Consider the following 16,082-nt stretch of genomic DNA (forward strand, 5'->3'; position numbering starts at 1 on the left):
AACACACCAATCTCTGTTCATGCTTTTTCAGGTGCTCTCAAAGCCTACTCTGATGCGGATTGGGCAGGTGATACCGATGATTTTGTTTCTACGAATGCTTATTTGATATATCTTGGAGGCAGTCCTATCTTGTGGTCCTCAAAGAAACAAAAGGGAGTTGCTCGTTCGTCCACTGAAGCAGAGTACCGAGCTGTGGCTAATGCTGCTTCTGAACTACGTTGAATCATCTCTCTACTCAGGGAACTCGGACTTCAAGTGCCTACAACCCCGGTTATCAATTGTGACAATCTTGGTGCTACACACTTGGCGGCAAAGCCCATCTTCCATTCCCGGATGAAGCATCTCGCATTAGACTACCACTTCATCCGCGACAACGTCTAGGCTGGAACTCTTCGCGTTGCTCATATCTCCACACACGATCAGCTCACCGATCCACTCACTAAACCGCTTTCCACGCAAAGTTTCAGTAGATCATTAGCAAGATTGGAGTCACAAAGGCTCCTCCATCTTGAAAGGACATATAAGAGATATATAAGAAAAGGATAGAGATGTAAATCATATTAACCTAATGTCTCCCTCTGTACTCTGTATATATACTGTAATAGTCTCAGCATTGTATATATACAACATTCATTCTTCTATAGTTTTATTTTGATCCGATCGTTTCAATAAAAGTCTTAAGATTACGAAACTTTTATAGTCATTATTATCTCTCTAGAATAAGGTAACATTGACCAATGTGAACGTCTTACTCTTATACTTCTTGAACCATTTTATGATTCGCATGTGTTCACATGCAAGCCGGAATTTTCAGAATGTCAAAACCTGTTAACCCCACGAGTCCCCTTATAAACGATACTTGTGGTTCCAAACTTACATTAGCTAATTAGCAAAAGTGTCTACTTTTTATTGTAAACAAGCTGGAATGGCAATGATCCGGCCAAAAATATATATAAGACTAAAATAGGAAATTGGGGTACAGATAATACGATTTTGTTCTGTATATAAGGAAATCCTTTTTGCTGAGTCATCATAATCTCAAAAAAGAATTAAACCCTTTCTAAAAAACGTAAACGAAAGAGGAAGACGATCTCAGAGACTCAGACCAAGAAACAAACTGAGAAAAAGTCTTCTATTGGGACGCTCGGAAAGATCATGATGCCTTGGATAATCTCAATAACGTAAGGACCCGGTTTCAAATGGTTTTGTCATATGGTATATATCTCTTTTCAAATTACGTGAATGAGCTTAGATCTTTTTCCCGACACTGGTTCTATCACCCTTCAGTCAGTTCAGCATAATCAAAGAATTTGTTTTTTATTACATTCCAAGGTTCGGCCAATGTGTTGATGCTACCTCCTCATCATTTCTTGTTTAAGTAATACAATAAGACATGAACCCAAATTTTTTTTGAAAAAATAAACACTCATAAATGTCCAAAATGGATTTAGAATTGGTCATACATTCTCATTAATTGTGACATTTATGAATTATCCATATAGAAAACAATCTATGTCAATCAATTTTCGATTTGTGATATAAGCATTATCTTTCCTCGCTTTTTTCATGTGGTTTTAATTGTCTCACGTATATATATTGACCATTGAATATTAATTTAAGGGAAAATTATAAATAAAGGAGTTTTTTCCAAAAATTTGGCTATTTACACTTTTTTTTCAAGATTGTCAATTGTGACGAAAATGCCTCTACTAATAAAAATAGTGAAGTTTTGAAAAATTTGAACCAATAAACAAACAGAAAACCCATATTAGTATACAACTGTTAAAAAAAAATTTGAAAAAAAAATGTTTTGGGTGTCAAAAATCAGTTTGTAAATTACTGATTTCTGGTCTAAATTGTTTAGAATAGATTTTCTACGATTTTTTCTCTTTCTGAAACATTTAGATTGTTCATTCTACAGTTTGTACATGTTCTAAGAAGTTTAGACGGAAAATTTGTTCTAAAAATTTCAGAACCTGAATTTTGTATGTTCTACAAAATTAAGAATATGTATTCTACGTTTTTCTTCATTCTACATCAATTCAGAATTCGTTTTCTACGTTTTACCCTATATACTAAAAGAAGTAGAAGATATATCATAGAAATGTTTAGAATTTGTAATCTGTAAACCTTAGAATACCCTAAAATAGAAAGAAAATAATTTAAATAAGAAAAGTGAATAATTTTAAATATTTTTTAAATATTCTTAATTTATGGTTAAGATTTCATAATTATTGTTTAGATTTGTTCTAATACATTTTAGAATGCGTATTCTAAATTATTTAGAAGATAAACAAATTAAGAAAAATCGACATTATACCTTAACGTGATCGATCACCATCTCTTCCACCTTTCACAAAAGCTTTCACTTACCTGTTTATGATGCAAATCTATATTACTTGTGGTGTATGGACACTGGATGCCAATAAGGAGTGGAGATTTATTGATGATGAAGAAAAACTTGCTAGATTACTGACTTTGCAACCCACTACATCTCTTGAAGAGTTGAAGGTTATGGTTTCAGAAGACTATGAAATAGAGCAAAATATGTTTGATGTGGAATTCAGTTATCTACCCACAGAGGTAAAAGGTTATTGTCCTCCTGTTGTTGTGACAAATGATAGAGGTATGAAAAATTTTCTTGCATATCTGAAAAAGATAAACATGATTCGGTTGTGTGTTACTTTCAAAAGAGTAGTTGATGAAGGTGATGGGAGTAAAGTCCAGTTCGATCTGACTAAGTTCCCAGTTGATAGTAGCGATGGTTGTAATGTGGAAGTTGATGTGGGAAAATCAGTAGGTGTTATTTCAAGGGATTCACCAAAGCTGACTAATGATGTATTAGAAAAGCGTACTGATGCTAATCTTGTTGATGCTGCTGGTTTTAAGTTGGAAGATTCAATGGTAAAAAAGGGTGAATATTTCAGTAGTAAGGAAGCTTTACAGACTACTATGGAAATGTATGCAATGAAATATAACTGCGACTACAGGATTACAAAATCTGATAAGAGATGGTGGTGTATACGCTGCATTGATAGTGTTTGTAACTGGCGTCTCCGGGCTGAGTGTTTACAAGCGTCTACATATTTCAAAATCAACAAGTTTGTGGGTAACCATACATGTGCCCCTTAAAAAAAAAACTCATTTTGTAGGACTCCATCTGCAAGAACAATTGGACATCTCATTAAGCAAAGCTATGAGGGTGTGAAGGAAGGTCCTAAACCGAATGATATAGTTAATATTATTCGTTCAAGGTACGGCTGCGAGCTAACATATCACCAAGCTTGGGAGTCTCGGGAGTATGCAGTTAACAAAGTTAGAGGAATTCCTGAGAAAAGTTATGCTAAGATTCCAAAATACTTGCACATGCTACAAGAAGCGAATCCTGGTACGTTCACGAATTATGAAATTGACTTTGAGGGAAGATTTAAATATCTATTTATTTCTTTTGGTCAATCAACAAGAGGGTTCTACAAGTCAATGCGGAAAGTGATAGTAGTTGATGGTACATTTTTGAAGAATAAATACAAAGGGGTTCTCCTAGTTGCTACAGCTGTAGATGGTAACTCCAATTTGTATCCAATCGCATTTGGAATTGCTGATTCTGAGAATGATTGTTCATGGGAGTAGTTTTTTATGCAACTTAAGATGGTTATAGCTGATGAAGAAGGTTTATCATTTGTGTCAGATAGAGCTACATCGATTGCTAAATCAATTGGAAACATCTATCCATTGGCTAAACATGGTATTTGCATCTACCACTTGATTAGTAATGTGATAACATATCATAAGGGCAGGGGTGTCGCTGGTAAGGTTGCAAAAGCATCAAAAGCTTATAGAGTTGCTGAGTTTGAGAAAGAGTTTGGGCGAATTAATAATATTAGTCCTTCTATTGGAAGTTATCTAGAGGAAGCCGATGTGACAAAATGGGCTCGCTGTCATTTTCCGGGTTATAGGTATGATATTAACACCAACAATGCAGCTGAATCAATCAATGCTGCTTTGAGGACACCCAGAGAGTATCCAATAATTTCTTTGTTAGACAGCATCAGAGAAATGATGACACGCTGGTTTTATGAGAGTAGAGAGTTAAGTGCAAAGCATAAAGATCCTTTAACTGTTGAGGTGGAGAAAAAGATTTCAAGAAGAATAGTGAAAGGTAAATTCATGAACGGTTATTTGATGAGCAGATCGCAGATCCAGGTTAAAGGTAATGGAGTAGACTACATTGTTGACTTAGAAAGAAGGACTTGTTCATGTGGAAAGTTCAGCATCCAAAAACTCCCTTGTAGACATGCTATAAAAGAAGCTTTAGATATAGGCAAGGATCTATATCCTTATGCTGATGATGTGTATACCACTACTGCATGGAGATCGCAATATAAGGAAACTGTTAATCCAATAGGTGTTCCTGAAGAAGAATGGCGAGTCCCACAGCATGTTGAAGATGCAAAAGTTCGACCACCTGTAAATATTTAAAGACTTAAGTTTGTCATACTTTAAGATATAAAATATAATATTTCAAAAGATTGACACGTACCTCGTTTCCAAGCCATTTGCCACCCATCATGACTCGCTCAAACAATTCTCGATCAAGTAAAGTTGGACCCAGTTGAATGCTTCTGTAAAAGTAAAACAATTGTAAGATTACAAAAAAAAAAAAAAAATTGATAAATCATAACATGTATATAAAAATGTTTGAATCACGTACTCGTAGTGGATCCTACTCCACTCTTCAAAAGCATTCCATAGATCATCAGAAACGAAAGTCAACACCGCATCCGGTTCATCTTTACCCACGTCTTTGGGACTCAGTGTAGGATCAAATCCGGACACAACAGACTTTTGAGATAAGTGTCCTACTGTGTTCTTTAGATAGTCTTGTGTATCTACATTGAGGTCTATCAACAGATTATCTAAATCAAACAGTTTAACCTGTCAAAAACAAAAAAAATTATGAAAGGCTTTAGTTAAAGTTACAACACATAAATTATGACACATAAGTTTACAACACATAAGTTACAACACATAAATTATGTTTACAACATACACATACAAACAAGGATACAACAAAAAGGAAAGACCACACATCATATTACAATCGAACAAGGCATTGAGCTACTTCTTACGTACCGAAGTTTTGGGCTTCACTCGTGATGGACTAGGATCCACTACTGGTGGCTTAGGATCCACTACTGCTGGCTTAGGATCCCCTGCTGCTGGTCTGGATATCAAGGCCTTGATATCTGATACATCTTTCTCCAAAGTTAGCAATCGTTCCCCAAAGGTCTCTGTGAAGCTCTTGAAAGAAGAGTCAATCAACTCCTTAAAGAACTGCTTCATATCATCTCCACAAGAACAATGTGAAGTTGATGCTCTCTGATTTAAGACCATTCTTTTCCGTGTCTCTGCTCCATGGTCAACTAGCTTCTTCTTCCTCTTCTTCAAGGTAGACACTTCTGGGATATCAGCTTGCTTCTCACCACTCTCCTCTCCAACCGAAACTTCATTGTCCCCTCCAACAGTCTGAGATTGTTCCACACCAGCATCCTCAATGTTATCATCTTCCACACCATATCCTTCGACACTCTCCCAAATATGATCTCCAAAATCATAGTCAGATCTAATCAAGGCTTCCAAGTTGTCCACTTCACAATCTTCAATTTCATCACCCCTCAAAAATTCAATGGACTCCAATACATCAAAGTTTCCAGTGGAGGAAATGCATGAATAAACAACATCCTGACAAAACAAAAACAAAGAAACCAATTCAAAAAAAAAACTCAATGTATTCAAATTTAAACTTAAAAGAAAAAAGAAGAAGTCAACTGACCTTGTTTCCAATTGATTTCTCTAAAAGGAGGAACTCATCATATGATACTTTAGCAGCACCTTTCCAATTAGAGATTCGGCTAAGTGTAATCTCTGTGTCAATCTTCTCTCCCATAAGTTGTCCAATGAGAGGAAGGGCTTCCATAACCCAAACTTGAAGAGCATATGAGAAACCATTGAGGATGTAACTAATGGGGTTCTTCAGTTTCTTTCTTGCTTCCACTATAGAGCTAACTAAATGGTCAAAAGCTACAAGACCCCAAGGATAAATCCTAACCTTCTCTAGATCCATGACCAGCTTGATGTATGAATGTGGTATAGCTTTCTTCTCATCCTTAGCCACTACCAACCCAGCAATCACACAAACATACACAAACCGAATTCTATCTTCTTGTTTTCTCCATGATGGAGCTGCTTCAAGGTGGGTCTTCATCAAGTTTTGAATGGTAATGATACCACCTCTCTTCAACAATTTGCTCCAAAACCCATTATCATCTGTCCAACTCTCTGAATCATGACTGAAATCGGCTGAGTACTTAAGACCAGTAACTGCATGGAATTCTTGCATTGAGAATCTAAGCGGTTTCTTACCAAACACAAACCACAGCTCATGTCTTCTCTTAGTCACCAACTGCCTACACATGATGCTGTGTATCAACCGAGCTGACTACCTAAGACCATTCTCATACAATGCAAATACAGATGCGAAAACTGGATCACCTTTCACAATCTCATACTCTTCTGGTAATGCCTTCTTGATTTTGTGTAAGATTAACATTCGACAAGTGTTATTTATCTGCCCAACTTGTGGCTCGCTTCCATCTTCCATAAGCCGTTTAGGGTACTTCTTTTCCATTCCTGTCGAAAAAAATAAACAATGAATTAGTATAAATTAGCCAAAACTGAAATAAATCAACAATGATATGAGACTTCAATTTTGCAAAACAAAAAAAATAGATTACTAAAAGTATGATTTATAAGTCCATAGAACCAATAGAGTCAATCCATAAGCCCAATAGAACCAATAGAGTCAAACACTAAAGATTACTAAAGCTATGATTTAAGAAGAAAAAAAATCTGTTTATGTTTATTAATCATTTAGATGCAACATACGCAAAAAGGAAGCAAACCGTAAGATGATGCTTACTCAATTTCTTGAGATAATGTATTTGTGTAAATATAATGCTTATAAGGTCAACAAACAAGATATAATTCCTACCAAACAAGCATTTAGTTTAAGAAAATACAGATTACTAATGCTATGATTTAAGAACAAAAAAATTTGTTTATTAATCATTTAGATGCAACACATGATTTTAAAAACAATAACATATGCAAAAAGGAACCAAACCATGATTCCAGATATATAAAACCCAAAAAATAATTCACAGTTAAATAAAATGATTCACAAGTAACATACGCAAACCTTTTTTATCTGGCATAAATGAAAACTAAGACTAGTAATCATTTAGATGCAAACAGGAACTTGAAAAAAAAAAAAAAAAAAAAAACGAGATACGACTTTTAAAAAAAAAATCACGGTTCTTACTTGTATCAGAATCTGATGGTGCTTTTGTTGAGGACATTGACAAAAGCTCCTTATGATCCAATTCTGCTCTCAGCCAAGGTCAATCTCTGACAAATATAATTGACTGCAAAGAGAATATAAAGAGGGTCATGACTGATATAGACAGGCAGTCAATAGGTCCATGTGATTAATGCAAACTTTCTCAAACACAGCTAAAATCAAGAGATGTATGAAAACTTTTTCACTAAATGATGATAAAAACAAAACAATGTTACAATCTGTTGCTGCTACAAGTGTGGATACGCTTCAATCAACACCGTAATCACTCATATCTAAGCTCATATCACCCTACTTAGAATCAAACAAACTAAGAAAAAGAAAAAACGAAGAACTTTATATGAAAAAGAGATTTATGCAAACGTTTTCACTAACCTTATCGTTCAAAAAAAGTGTTCACACATGTTTCAATCATCACTCTTGTTCTTGTTAACTAGCTTTATCGATCTTGTTTCATCAACCCTGGTACACAATTTTTACTTTAAAGTCAATAGAATACTAAAAATAAAACAAACGAAGAGCTTCAACTTCATCATATTCACATTATTAAGTAAAATCATTGAAATTTTTTGTAAAAACTTATATTTACACAAATCTGGACTGAAATTGATTTTTAAAATAATGACATAAGCTAATGAAACTAAGACATCATAATAATCAACATGCAAAAAAATCAAGAATTATTTGGTCAAAATGCAAAACGGATCTAAACTTATATTTACACAAATCTGGGTTGAAATCAAGTAATAAAATTTACATAATCTCAAGAAACTAATACATCAAAATAATCGACATGCAAAAAAAAAAAGAATTCTACATACCCAATACATGAAGAGATGAACCGATGGTGAAGACGGAGAGAAGGTGAGATGGAGAGGCGGTGAGAGACGATGGTGAGAACACGACAACGGAAAAAGACGGCGGACAGCGAAAGAAAAAGATATGGTGAAGACGGAGAGACGGTGAGACGGCGGACGGCGAAACGATGGTGAGAACCAGATGACGGAGAGAGACGGCGGAAGGCGAAACAAGGTTTTGTTTCGATTAAAATTTTTTTAACTCTTCGTCAATTTTTTGTATTCTCAATTGTAAGTTTAGACCCAAATAAGGCCCACTCGATTTTAAAATAAGACCCAACAAAAGTAAATAGTTTGTTCAAACTGTTTTCTTAATTTCAGTTAATAAAAATCAACAAATTATATTTGAAAATATTATTTAGGATATTATTAACTTTTTTTTAACCTCTAAAACCTATTTGATCAAACTTAAAAAAAAAAGTGTAGATAGCCAAATTTTTGGAAAAATATCCTTCATTTATAATTTTCCCAATCAAACCACATCAGTTACATAACTATTTGGAGCGACGTTAAATAATAGTCATAGAAATCTATCTAGAAGACTAAAACGGATATGAGATAATTATTTATATTAAGAACTTTCTATTCTTGCTAAATTCAACCTACCATATCTAGAATAATGACTTATCTTTACTATCTATAATTTTTATTAAAAAATCAAAAAAAAAAATTAAGAAAGAAAATAGCTATTGAAATTTGGTAAGAAAAACTCACGTATTTTTTGAAAACATGGCAAGAGAAAAGAAAAGAAAGAATGATTCATCCCAAGAAGAATATATGTGTTGTTCGTTTGTTGGATAAAAAGAAAGATAATTACGAATATTTTGGGGTTTGGATCTTGACCCGAATTAAGAATGTTTGGGTTACTAATCCAACAACAATTGAAAATACTTTCTTCTTTAAACTTTCGGTTTTGGAAGATGCTCATCAACATTATATTTTCTTCGTTTATTTTTCATATCGGTAAATCCATTTTAATTAGTTCTTGAATTATTTCGTAACAGTGTAACCAAAGATATCATACTAAACTAATATATCGATCGACTATCGCAACCATATCTGGTTTTAAGAACGAATATATTGATCGGTTCAGAACCGACTCACTTAATCAATGATCTCGTATACATATGAGATGTGTGATCACAAGAATAAAATCGAAATCGTCAAATAATAAGCTTACGATACGTGTGACGTATGCATAAATGTGAATGGAATTAAAATATTCACTATATGTTTGATGAAAAGTGTAACAAGACTTTGCTAACCTCTCTATTCCCTATTCTTTTGACCAGAATTTTGCACTAATATGCCTTAATTATTAAGATGCCATGCGCGTTTATCTTTTGTTTCTTTGTCCACTATTTTATTCTTTGATAAACATTGGCTAGTAATGTATGCCCTTTACATTTCTTTATGAAATTTCTTTCTTAAAACATTTTTGTTGATTATCAAAAGAAAGATCACATGCATGTTATTATTTACTACATATTGCATGCAAAACATATGTCGTAAACTCGTAATGCATATGCTCGTTATATTTATTTATTTAGTTTGATATGATCAGTTCCTTAGCTATAATAAAGAAGCTTCTACTAGTAAAAACGATTGTGGAAACTAACAAAAACAGCATTCAATTATGACGTGGGAATAATGTGGGATGACGTTCTTCTATAATCTATCTTCGACGGCGTTCTAGAATAACCTGGAAATGAAAACTACTCTATCAACTGTTTTTATAAAAATGGCTAGTTTAGTGAAAAACTAAGTATTGGTCAAATATTATTATTACATTCAGGTGCACGTGAGAATCATTACGTGAATCTTTTCCGCTCATATTTTACATCATCAAGTTTCTTCAACCTTCGACGAAATGTTTTCTTTTATATATAATTTACACATATAGTATAAAATTATAGAGATGCAGAATCTATGATTAATTTCCACATTATATTATACATCTTAGGTCGGCGATAAATCTACTCATATTAATTACATGCAAAACATAGCGAATAATTAAATGAAAATTATTGTTTGCACTAAAACATTATAGTTTGATAACTTTAGCAGCAAAAAGAAGTTTAATACCCACTCACTGTTTAAATTATAATGTTTTCCAAAATTAAAAAGAAAAAAGTTTCTCATCCAACGGTTACCTTTTCTTTTTCCCTGATCACATGATATTTTGCTTTTTTGAGCAATCATTCACACACAACAACAACAACATAAAAATAATTTAGTAGGGCCATAAAATAATCTATATAACACGGCATGAATAAAGAGCATCTTCTTATATAATAAAATTACTAAATAACATAAAACTAAATTCAATTAATTTGAGCTAGCGATATATATGAATCGTTTTATGACGCTATAAAGTTAGTTAACTTTATACTTTACAAGTTTCTATGGTTCACATTTGGCAGCATCTCCCTGTTTTGTCAACTCGTGTTTCAGTTTCACTATAAATTCACCTAATTGACTTCATCTTCTATTCATCATCCTCACATCTAATAATTCTCCATCTCTCTACCATTCTCTCTCCTTTGCAAATCAATATGGCTAAGTTCACAACCATTTTCATCATCGCTCTCTTGCTTTGCTCTACGCTAACCTACGCAGCCAGGCTGACTCCCACGGCAACCACCGCTTCATCCAGAGAAAACTCCGTCAAGGTTTGCTAACTTCTTTATGTCTTTTTCAGAATCCTAATTTCAACTCGAAACCATATATATACCAAGAACCAAGAATCTGTCGGAGTATGTTCGGCGCATTAGACATGATCGATCTGGATGAAATTTTTATAAATATGAAAGCTGCAAATACCTAGATTATGCTAAGCCTTACTCTAAAATTCTAAAGTATAGATATATAACAAATTTTTTTTTTTTTTTATAAAAACAACTTGCATGCATAATTTTTGAAGTAACGCTAAAAAAACACGTGTCATTAGAAAGAACTATCGAAAATTACTAACGGAATTTCCAAAAAAACATTTGATCAATTTTCGATGAGTTTTCAAAACTTCGTCGTATTTTGTAAGAAAATATGTATATGTCAATGTATATATATTTTTAAAAAAAAATTTAAAATTTTCCGATAAATTTTCGATTATATATATATATATATATCTATTAAAAACTATATTTGTAATTTAGCCGTTAAAGTTTTTCAAGTTTTGATATACCACTCTTTCGATTTGTCTCATGTTATATCACAAGAGTACTAAATTTATATACCGGAAGTAACTTTGAATTTAGTACTGACGCACAATTTTTCTTTTTACGTATAGGAAATTGAGGGGGACATGGTTGAAGAAGAAAGCTGCAACGGAATTGGAGAAGAAGAATGCTTTATAAGACGATCCCTTGTGGTGCACACCGATTATATTTACACTCAGAATCACAAGCCTTAGATTAAAGCAGTTAATTAGCTATATATTTACATTATCAAACCTATGATCACTCTGCACTTTCTGTTTTGTTTTTGTTATTTGCTATTTTAATTTATTGTTTTTTTTTTTTTGGTTAATTTGAAAGAGTTCTTATTATTCACACTCGTTGTATGATTATGGATTTTAATATAGCTATATAATAAGTAATTTATTTTGTATAAAGTCACAACAAAGATTTGATTCTGCGTCGAACAAGAACTTTCGAGTTTGGTTGTAACAACCAGCTGTATTTTGGTCCTAAAATTAGACGCGTTGACTGGGCAAAAAAATAAGTAGTTGACTTTTCTTGTGAAGTGAAGACTTTACTTTTCTAGACGACTAGACAATGACTCTATCCTATGTCTCTAACTGATGGCCAGCTTTTGACTGGGCCGATAGAGTAAATGATACAATTCAGTATGGGCCTTAGCCCTCGAAGAACAAAATTTGTAATAATCAAAACTTTGTTATCCTTTCTGATAACGAAAAACAAAACAAAAAACAGTAATTTGGATTCCTAGTTTATTAGGTGATTTTGAGTGGCGAGACATTAGAAAATGAGTATAAAAATGAGACAAGTTGTTGTTGATCATAGCCAATGAGCCATCATGTTAGCTTAATATTTAATTTGTTGATTGGTTTAAATTTTTTGGCGAGTCCTTGATTTGATTATAGTTTGTGAGAGAGTTTTAAGCTCGGATCATAGATGCAATATTTGGAAAAAAATGATGATTTATGTTTAGAATCGCCAACTATCATCAAAAGGTTGGTCTTGGATCTATGGAACCAAAACCATGTAACAGTAACACCTTCATGTAAGGTCCTTACAGGTTGTTTCATCGTAAACAAATGGCCACATTTAGAATCATAAGCAAATGATATAATTATGTTTTGTTATGGAAATTAAAAAGAGTTCAAAATAAAGCCTTTAGGTCTCAAACATTTTAGGCTATAATTGACTTTCCAATACAGTGTGTTGTGTGTTGGTGGCTGCCATACTTGCGACTAGACATTGCTATTTATGGAAAGAATGATTCATTTTATATAGATGGAAAGAACCATATCGGGTGTACATAGACTCTAGATGTTGCAACTTGAGAGTGTAGTTGGTACTGTAGTATAACTATATCAAGTAGGAGCTGAAGTTAGATGATCAGATCAATTGAAGATGAGAGAGTTATCAACTTGTTATTTTCTCATAAAACATGTATTGGCCTTTGTCTCAACCACGTCACTCAGCAACTATATCCATACCATATATTATCCACAAAAGTGTAACAAAATAATAATGTCCCACACTTATCATTATCCAAATATCCAAATCCAAAAGAAATTTCAAACCAACCCATTTCTTTCTATCCAAAAAAAAAAAAAATCATAAACAATCTTAATATCTTCTCAAACAAAAATAAAAAACAAAAAAAACAATTTTACATCAAATTTTGATTGATGAATCCAAGAATTTAAACCAACAACAAAACAAAGAAACACAAAAGTGTTTCTTGTCTTTTAGCCTGAACTTGTATAACAAATCAGTTTCTTGGAGTCAGGATCCATGGAGCTTCAACAATCTGTAAACACAAAGACAAACATAAACTATGAAGAAGCGATGTCTTAACTCTCACAAATCTCCTCGTTTCGTTCCCTCTCTCTCTCACTTTCTCCACGTAACTCTCCACTTTACCATTCGCTCTCTCAATCAACACTTCTAACAACGATCTAACCGTCTCAAACGTTACCCGCCCGGTTAAATCCACCACGTATTTCCGGTTACTCGGTACCGATAAGGACGACGATACCCGATCAATCCACGTGGCTTGTTGTTTCGTTGATCCAACGGTCAGCGTTTGAGATGAATCCTGACACGACCGGTTCAACTGAACCGTTGGTTTTCTCGACGCTCTCACAAACGTCTCGACCGCGTTATTACAAACCGTTACTAGCGTTTGCTTAACCTTATCTTCGTGTTTCGGATTAGTTAAACCGGCGAACAAATCGTCGAAAACGTTGACATCACTCGTCTTATCGAGATAAACCGAAACCGCAGTAGTCACGAAACGCTGAACGCAATCGCCGATCAATCTCCTCCCATCATCGGAACAAATCGCGTCAAACAATTTCGAAGATCCACCGCCGCAGCCGCTAGATGAAGAAGAATAAAACGCGACGACCAAGTTCCTCGCAAAGCTACCAACGATCGCGGAAGCGAAACCCGACCCGGATTTCGTAAACAGCTTATCCAAAACCCGATCCGTAAAACCCGACCCGGATTCATCATCGTTAACTCCACGGATCAATCCAACGGTCATAGCTTGTGTGAATCTGATCAAAGAAGAGTTGAGCTCATCGGACTTGGCGATCTTCGAAATCTGTTTGAAACTGTTTGGGATATGATCTGAATCGGATCTGAGAAACTCAGTGAGATCCTTGGAGATGACGCTAACGGCTTCGGCGGAATCAGAAGCAGCTTCGACGAGGTTGAGAAGAAGAGTGAAGAGCTTAGTGATACGTTTCCTTTTCTGGGTGATTGAAGGAGAATGATAAACCCTGAAAGCACCATAACCAGACACTGCTAACAAAATCCACTTTTTGTTCTTGAGAGCAAAATCAAAATAGCTCCTTTTTTTGCTCAACCCTAGTTTATCCATATAACTACAGAGATTTATCGAAGAAGATTAAAAAAAAAATGGAAACTTTTTTGTTATTTGAGAGGAATTTTAGTACCCGGAGACTTAAACATGATAAACCCTTTAAGCTTCTGAGAACTCTCTCATTCTTTCCCGGGAAAATAAATGAGAAAAGGAACCACCTTTTTTTTTCTTTTTTTCTTTTTTTGAAAACAGAGCAAAAACTATAACAAGTACTAGTAAAGAAGAAGGAAGTGGTGGGAGAATCAAGAATCTGGAAGGAATGAGAAAGTAGAGAAAGAGAGAAAAAGGAAAATTCTGTTAGAAGATGGAATTTGGATAAGAATTCAAAATGGTGACGTCAAAGTTTGTTAACAGAAATTGTAACAAAAGAGAGAGAGAGAGAGATAGTGAATTATTGGAAGGTGCAGGTATCTGATCTGATCAATCAAGTAGAAATGATATGATGCAGACAAATACATGCGTGTAATAGAAGAAGTAAGCTAGCCATTGGGTTGTTTTATTGGAAGGTTCAAGCATGGGTGTGTTTTGTTGGGTGATAGAGATAAGTCAGTTATGGAGTCTTTTAAAGTTCAACATCTTCTTCTTTCAAATCTCTCAACCCATTAAAGGAAAGAATATTTTTATATTTTTTTATATATAAACTCATTTAAAAGCCCTTATCAAGAAAGTTCATGGTCATCGTGGTAGATGCGTGCAAAATTTAATAATACTATATGACATATATTTTTCTTAAAAAAAAAAACTAAAAAAATACTTCATTTACTTTTTAAATAGAAGTTGAATAACTGGTATTTCTTAATTATAAAAATAATATCCATATTATTAATTAATACCCAACAAATTAAATGTTGTCATTTCTTACCTACGATCTCTTATCAAAAAATAAAATCCAATTTTACCGTTATTCATTTATATTAATTATTAAAATATAAATTATATGAAATTAATTTTAAATTTTAGTTTTATTTGAATAAAATTAATTTTAATAATATTTTAATCATTATTTGATTTCATTAACTCAAATTATATCACATTTTATCATCAAATAAAAAAAATCTTTGAAAACACCATCAACTAATGTTTTTATAAACATACAATCCATTATTTCTTGAACAGAAATTGTTTCATCATCAACTAACAAGTCTGTCTTTCTATGTAAAGCATTTAATTGTCTGGTTGGCCCAATTGACCAACTAACATCCCATTTTTGATCGAATATAGTTTGAAGTAAGTTTGACAGCCTTTCAATGTTGTTTGTGTAAAAAATATTTACGATCGGAATTCAACCTAAATTCAATAAAATCGTCAATCAAACTATTGTAGATTCCTAAAAACAAAAACGGGAAAATCTTGTATTTAACATTTAAATTGGCTAAAGATAACAATTTAAACCTCATAAGTATTACACTAACACTCTAAACCACCAAACTAATTATCCTAACATAAAAAACCTCTAAATTTTCAAAAATTTCAAAGATTTTTTTTATTTGGTGATAAAATGTAATATAATTTTAGTAAAAAACATAAAATAATGATAAAATGAAATATTAATAATAATAATTTGTATCCAAATAAAATTAAAACTAAATTAATTCCATATCATTTCTATATTTAATAATTAATATAAATGAATAAGAGTAAAATTTGAATATATTTTTTTTTTGTGAGAGATCATAGGTATAAAACTGACAACATTTATTTTTTTAGGTTATTAAATTGTACATTTC

The 16,082-nt window shown here is 33.1% G+C and overlaps 3 protein-coding genes and 1 pseudogene across 3 annotated transcripts; 2 read left to right on the forward strand and 2 right to left on the reverse strand.

Annotated features, from left to right (window-relative positions):
- The first annotated feature begins 3,366 nt into the window (after positions 1-3,366).
- On the forward strand, positions 3,367-4,479 carry LOC147938821 (uncharacterized; annotated as a pseudogene).
- Positions 4,480-4,970: 491 nt separating this feature from the next.
- On the reverse strand, positions 4,971-6,690 carry LOC147938822 (uncharacterized). The gene is made up of 2 exons (XM_087463974.1): positions 5,834-6,690; positions 4,971-5,742 (listed from the first exon to the last, which is right to left on the reverse strand). The coding sequence occupies exons 1-2, from the start codon at positions 6,473-6,475 to the stop codon at positions 5,119-5,121; spliced, it is 1,266 nt and encodes a 421-aa protein (XP_087320100.1). The 5' UTR covers positions 6,476-6,690; the 3' UTR covers positions 4,971-5,118.
- Positions 6,691-10,754: 4,064 nt separating this feature from the next.
- On the forward strand, positions 10,755-11,887 carry LOC104711501 (phytosulfokines 3-like). The gene is made up of 2 exons (XM_087467642.1): positions 10,755-10,946; positions 11,564-11,887. Exons 1-2 carry the CDS (start codon positions 10,830-10,832, stop codon positions 11,684-11,686), a joined length of 240 nt encoding a protein of 79 aa, XP_087323768.1. The 5' UTR covers positions 10,755-10,829; the 3' UTR covers positions 11,687-11,887.
- A 1,150-nt stretch (positions 11,888-13,037) lies between these two features.
- LOC104711502 (protein PHLOEM PROTEIN 2-LIKE A10) lies at positions 13,038-14,965 on the reverse strand. Its single transcript, XM_010428203.3, has one exon. It carries the CDS (start codon positions 14,350-14,352, stop codon positions 13,237-13,239), a length of 1,116 nt encoding a protein of 371 aa, XP_010426505.2. The 5' UTR covers positions 14,353-14,965; the 3' UTR covers positions 13,038-13,236.
- Positions 14,966-16,082: the final 1,117 nt, after the last annotated feature.

The sequence above is a fragment of the Camelina sativa genome, chromosome 9, assembly GCF_030686135.1.
Source record: "Camelina sativa cultivar CO46 ecotype springtype chromosome 9, ASM3068613v1".
NCBI lineage: Eukaryota > Viridiplantae > Streptophyta > Magnoliopsida > Brassicales > Brassicaceae > Camelina > Camelina sativa.

Excerpts from the sequence above, each read along its gene's own strand:
- LOC147938822 (XM_087463974.1), bottom strand. The coding sequence starts at position 6,475 with ATGTGTAGGCAGTTGGTGACTAAGAGAAGACATGAGCTGTGGTTTGTG. Across the intron at positions 5,743-5,833 it reads AGAAATCAATTGGAAACAAG|GATGTTGTTTATTCATGCAT; the intron begins GTCAGTTGACTT and ends TTGTTTTGTCAG.
- LOC104711501 (XM_087467642.1), top strand. The coding sequence starts at position 10,830 with ATGGCTAAGTTCACAACCATTTTCATCATCGCTCTCTTGCTTTGCTCT. Across the intron at positions 10,947-11,563 it reads CCAGAGAAAACTCCGTCAAG|GAAATTGAGGGGGACATGGT; the intron begins GTTTGCTAACTT and ends TTTTACGTATAG.
- LOC104711502 (XM_010428203.3), bottom strand. The coding sequence starts at position 14,352 with ATGGATAAACTAGGGTTGAGCAAAAAAAGGAGCTATTTTGATTTTGCT.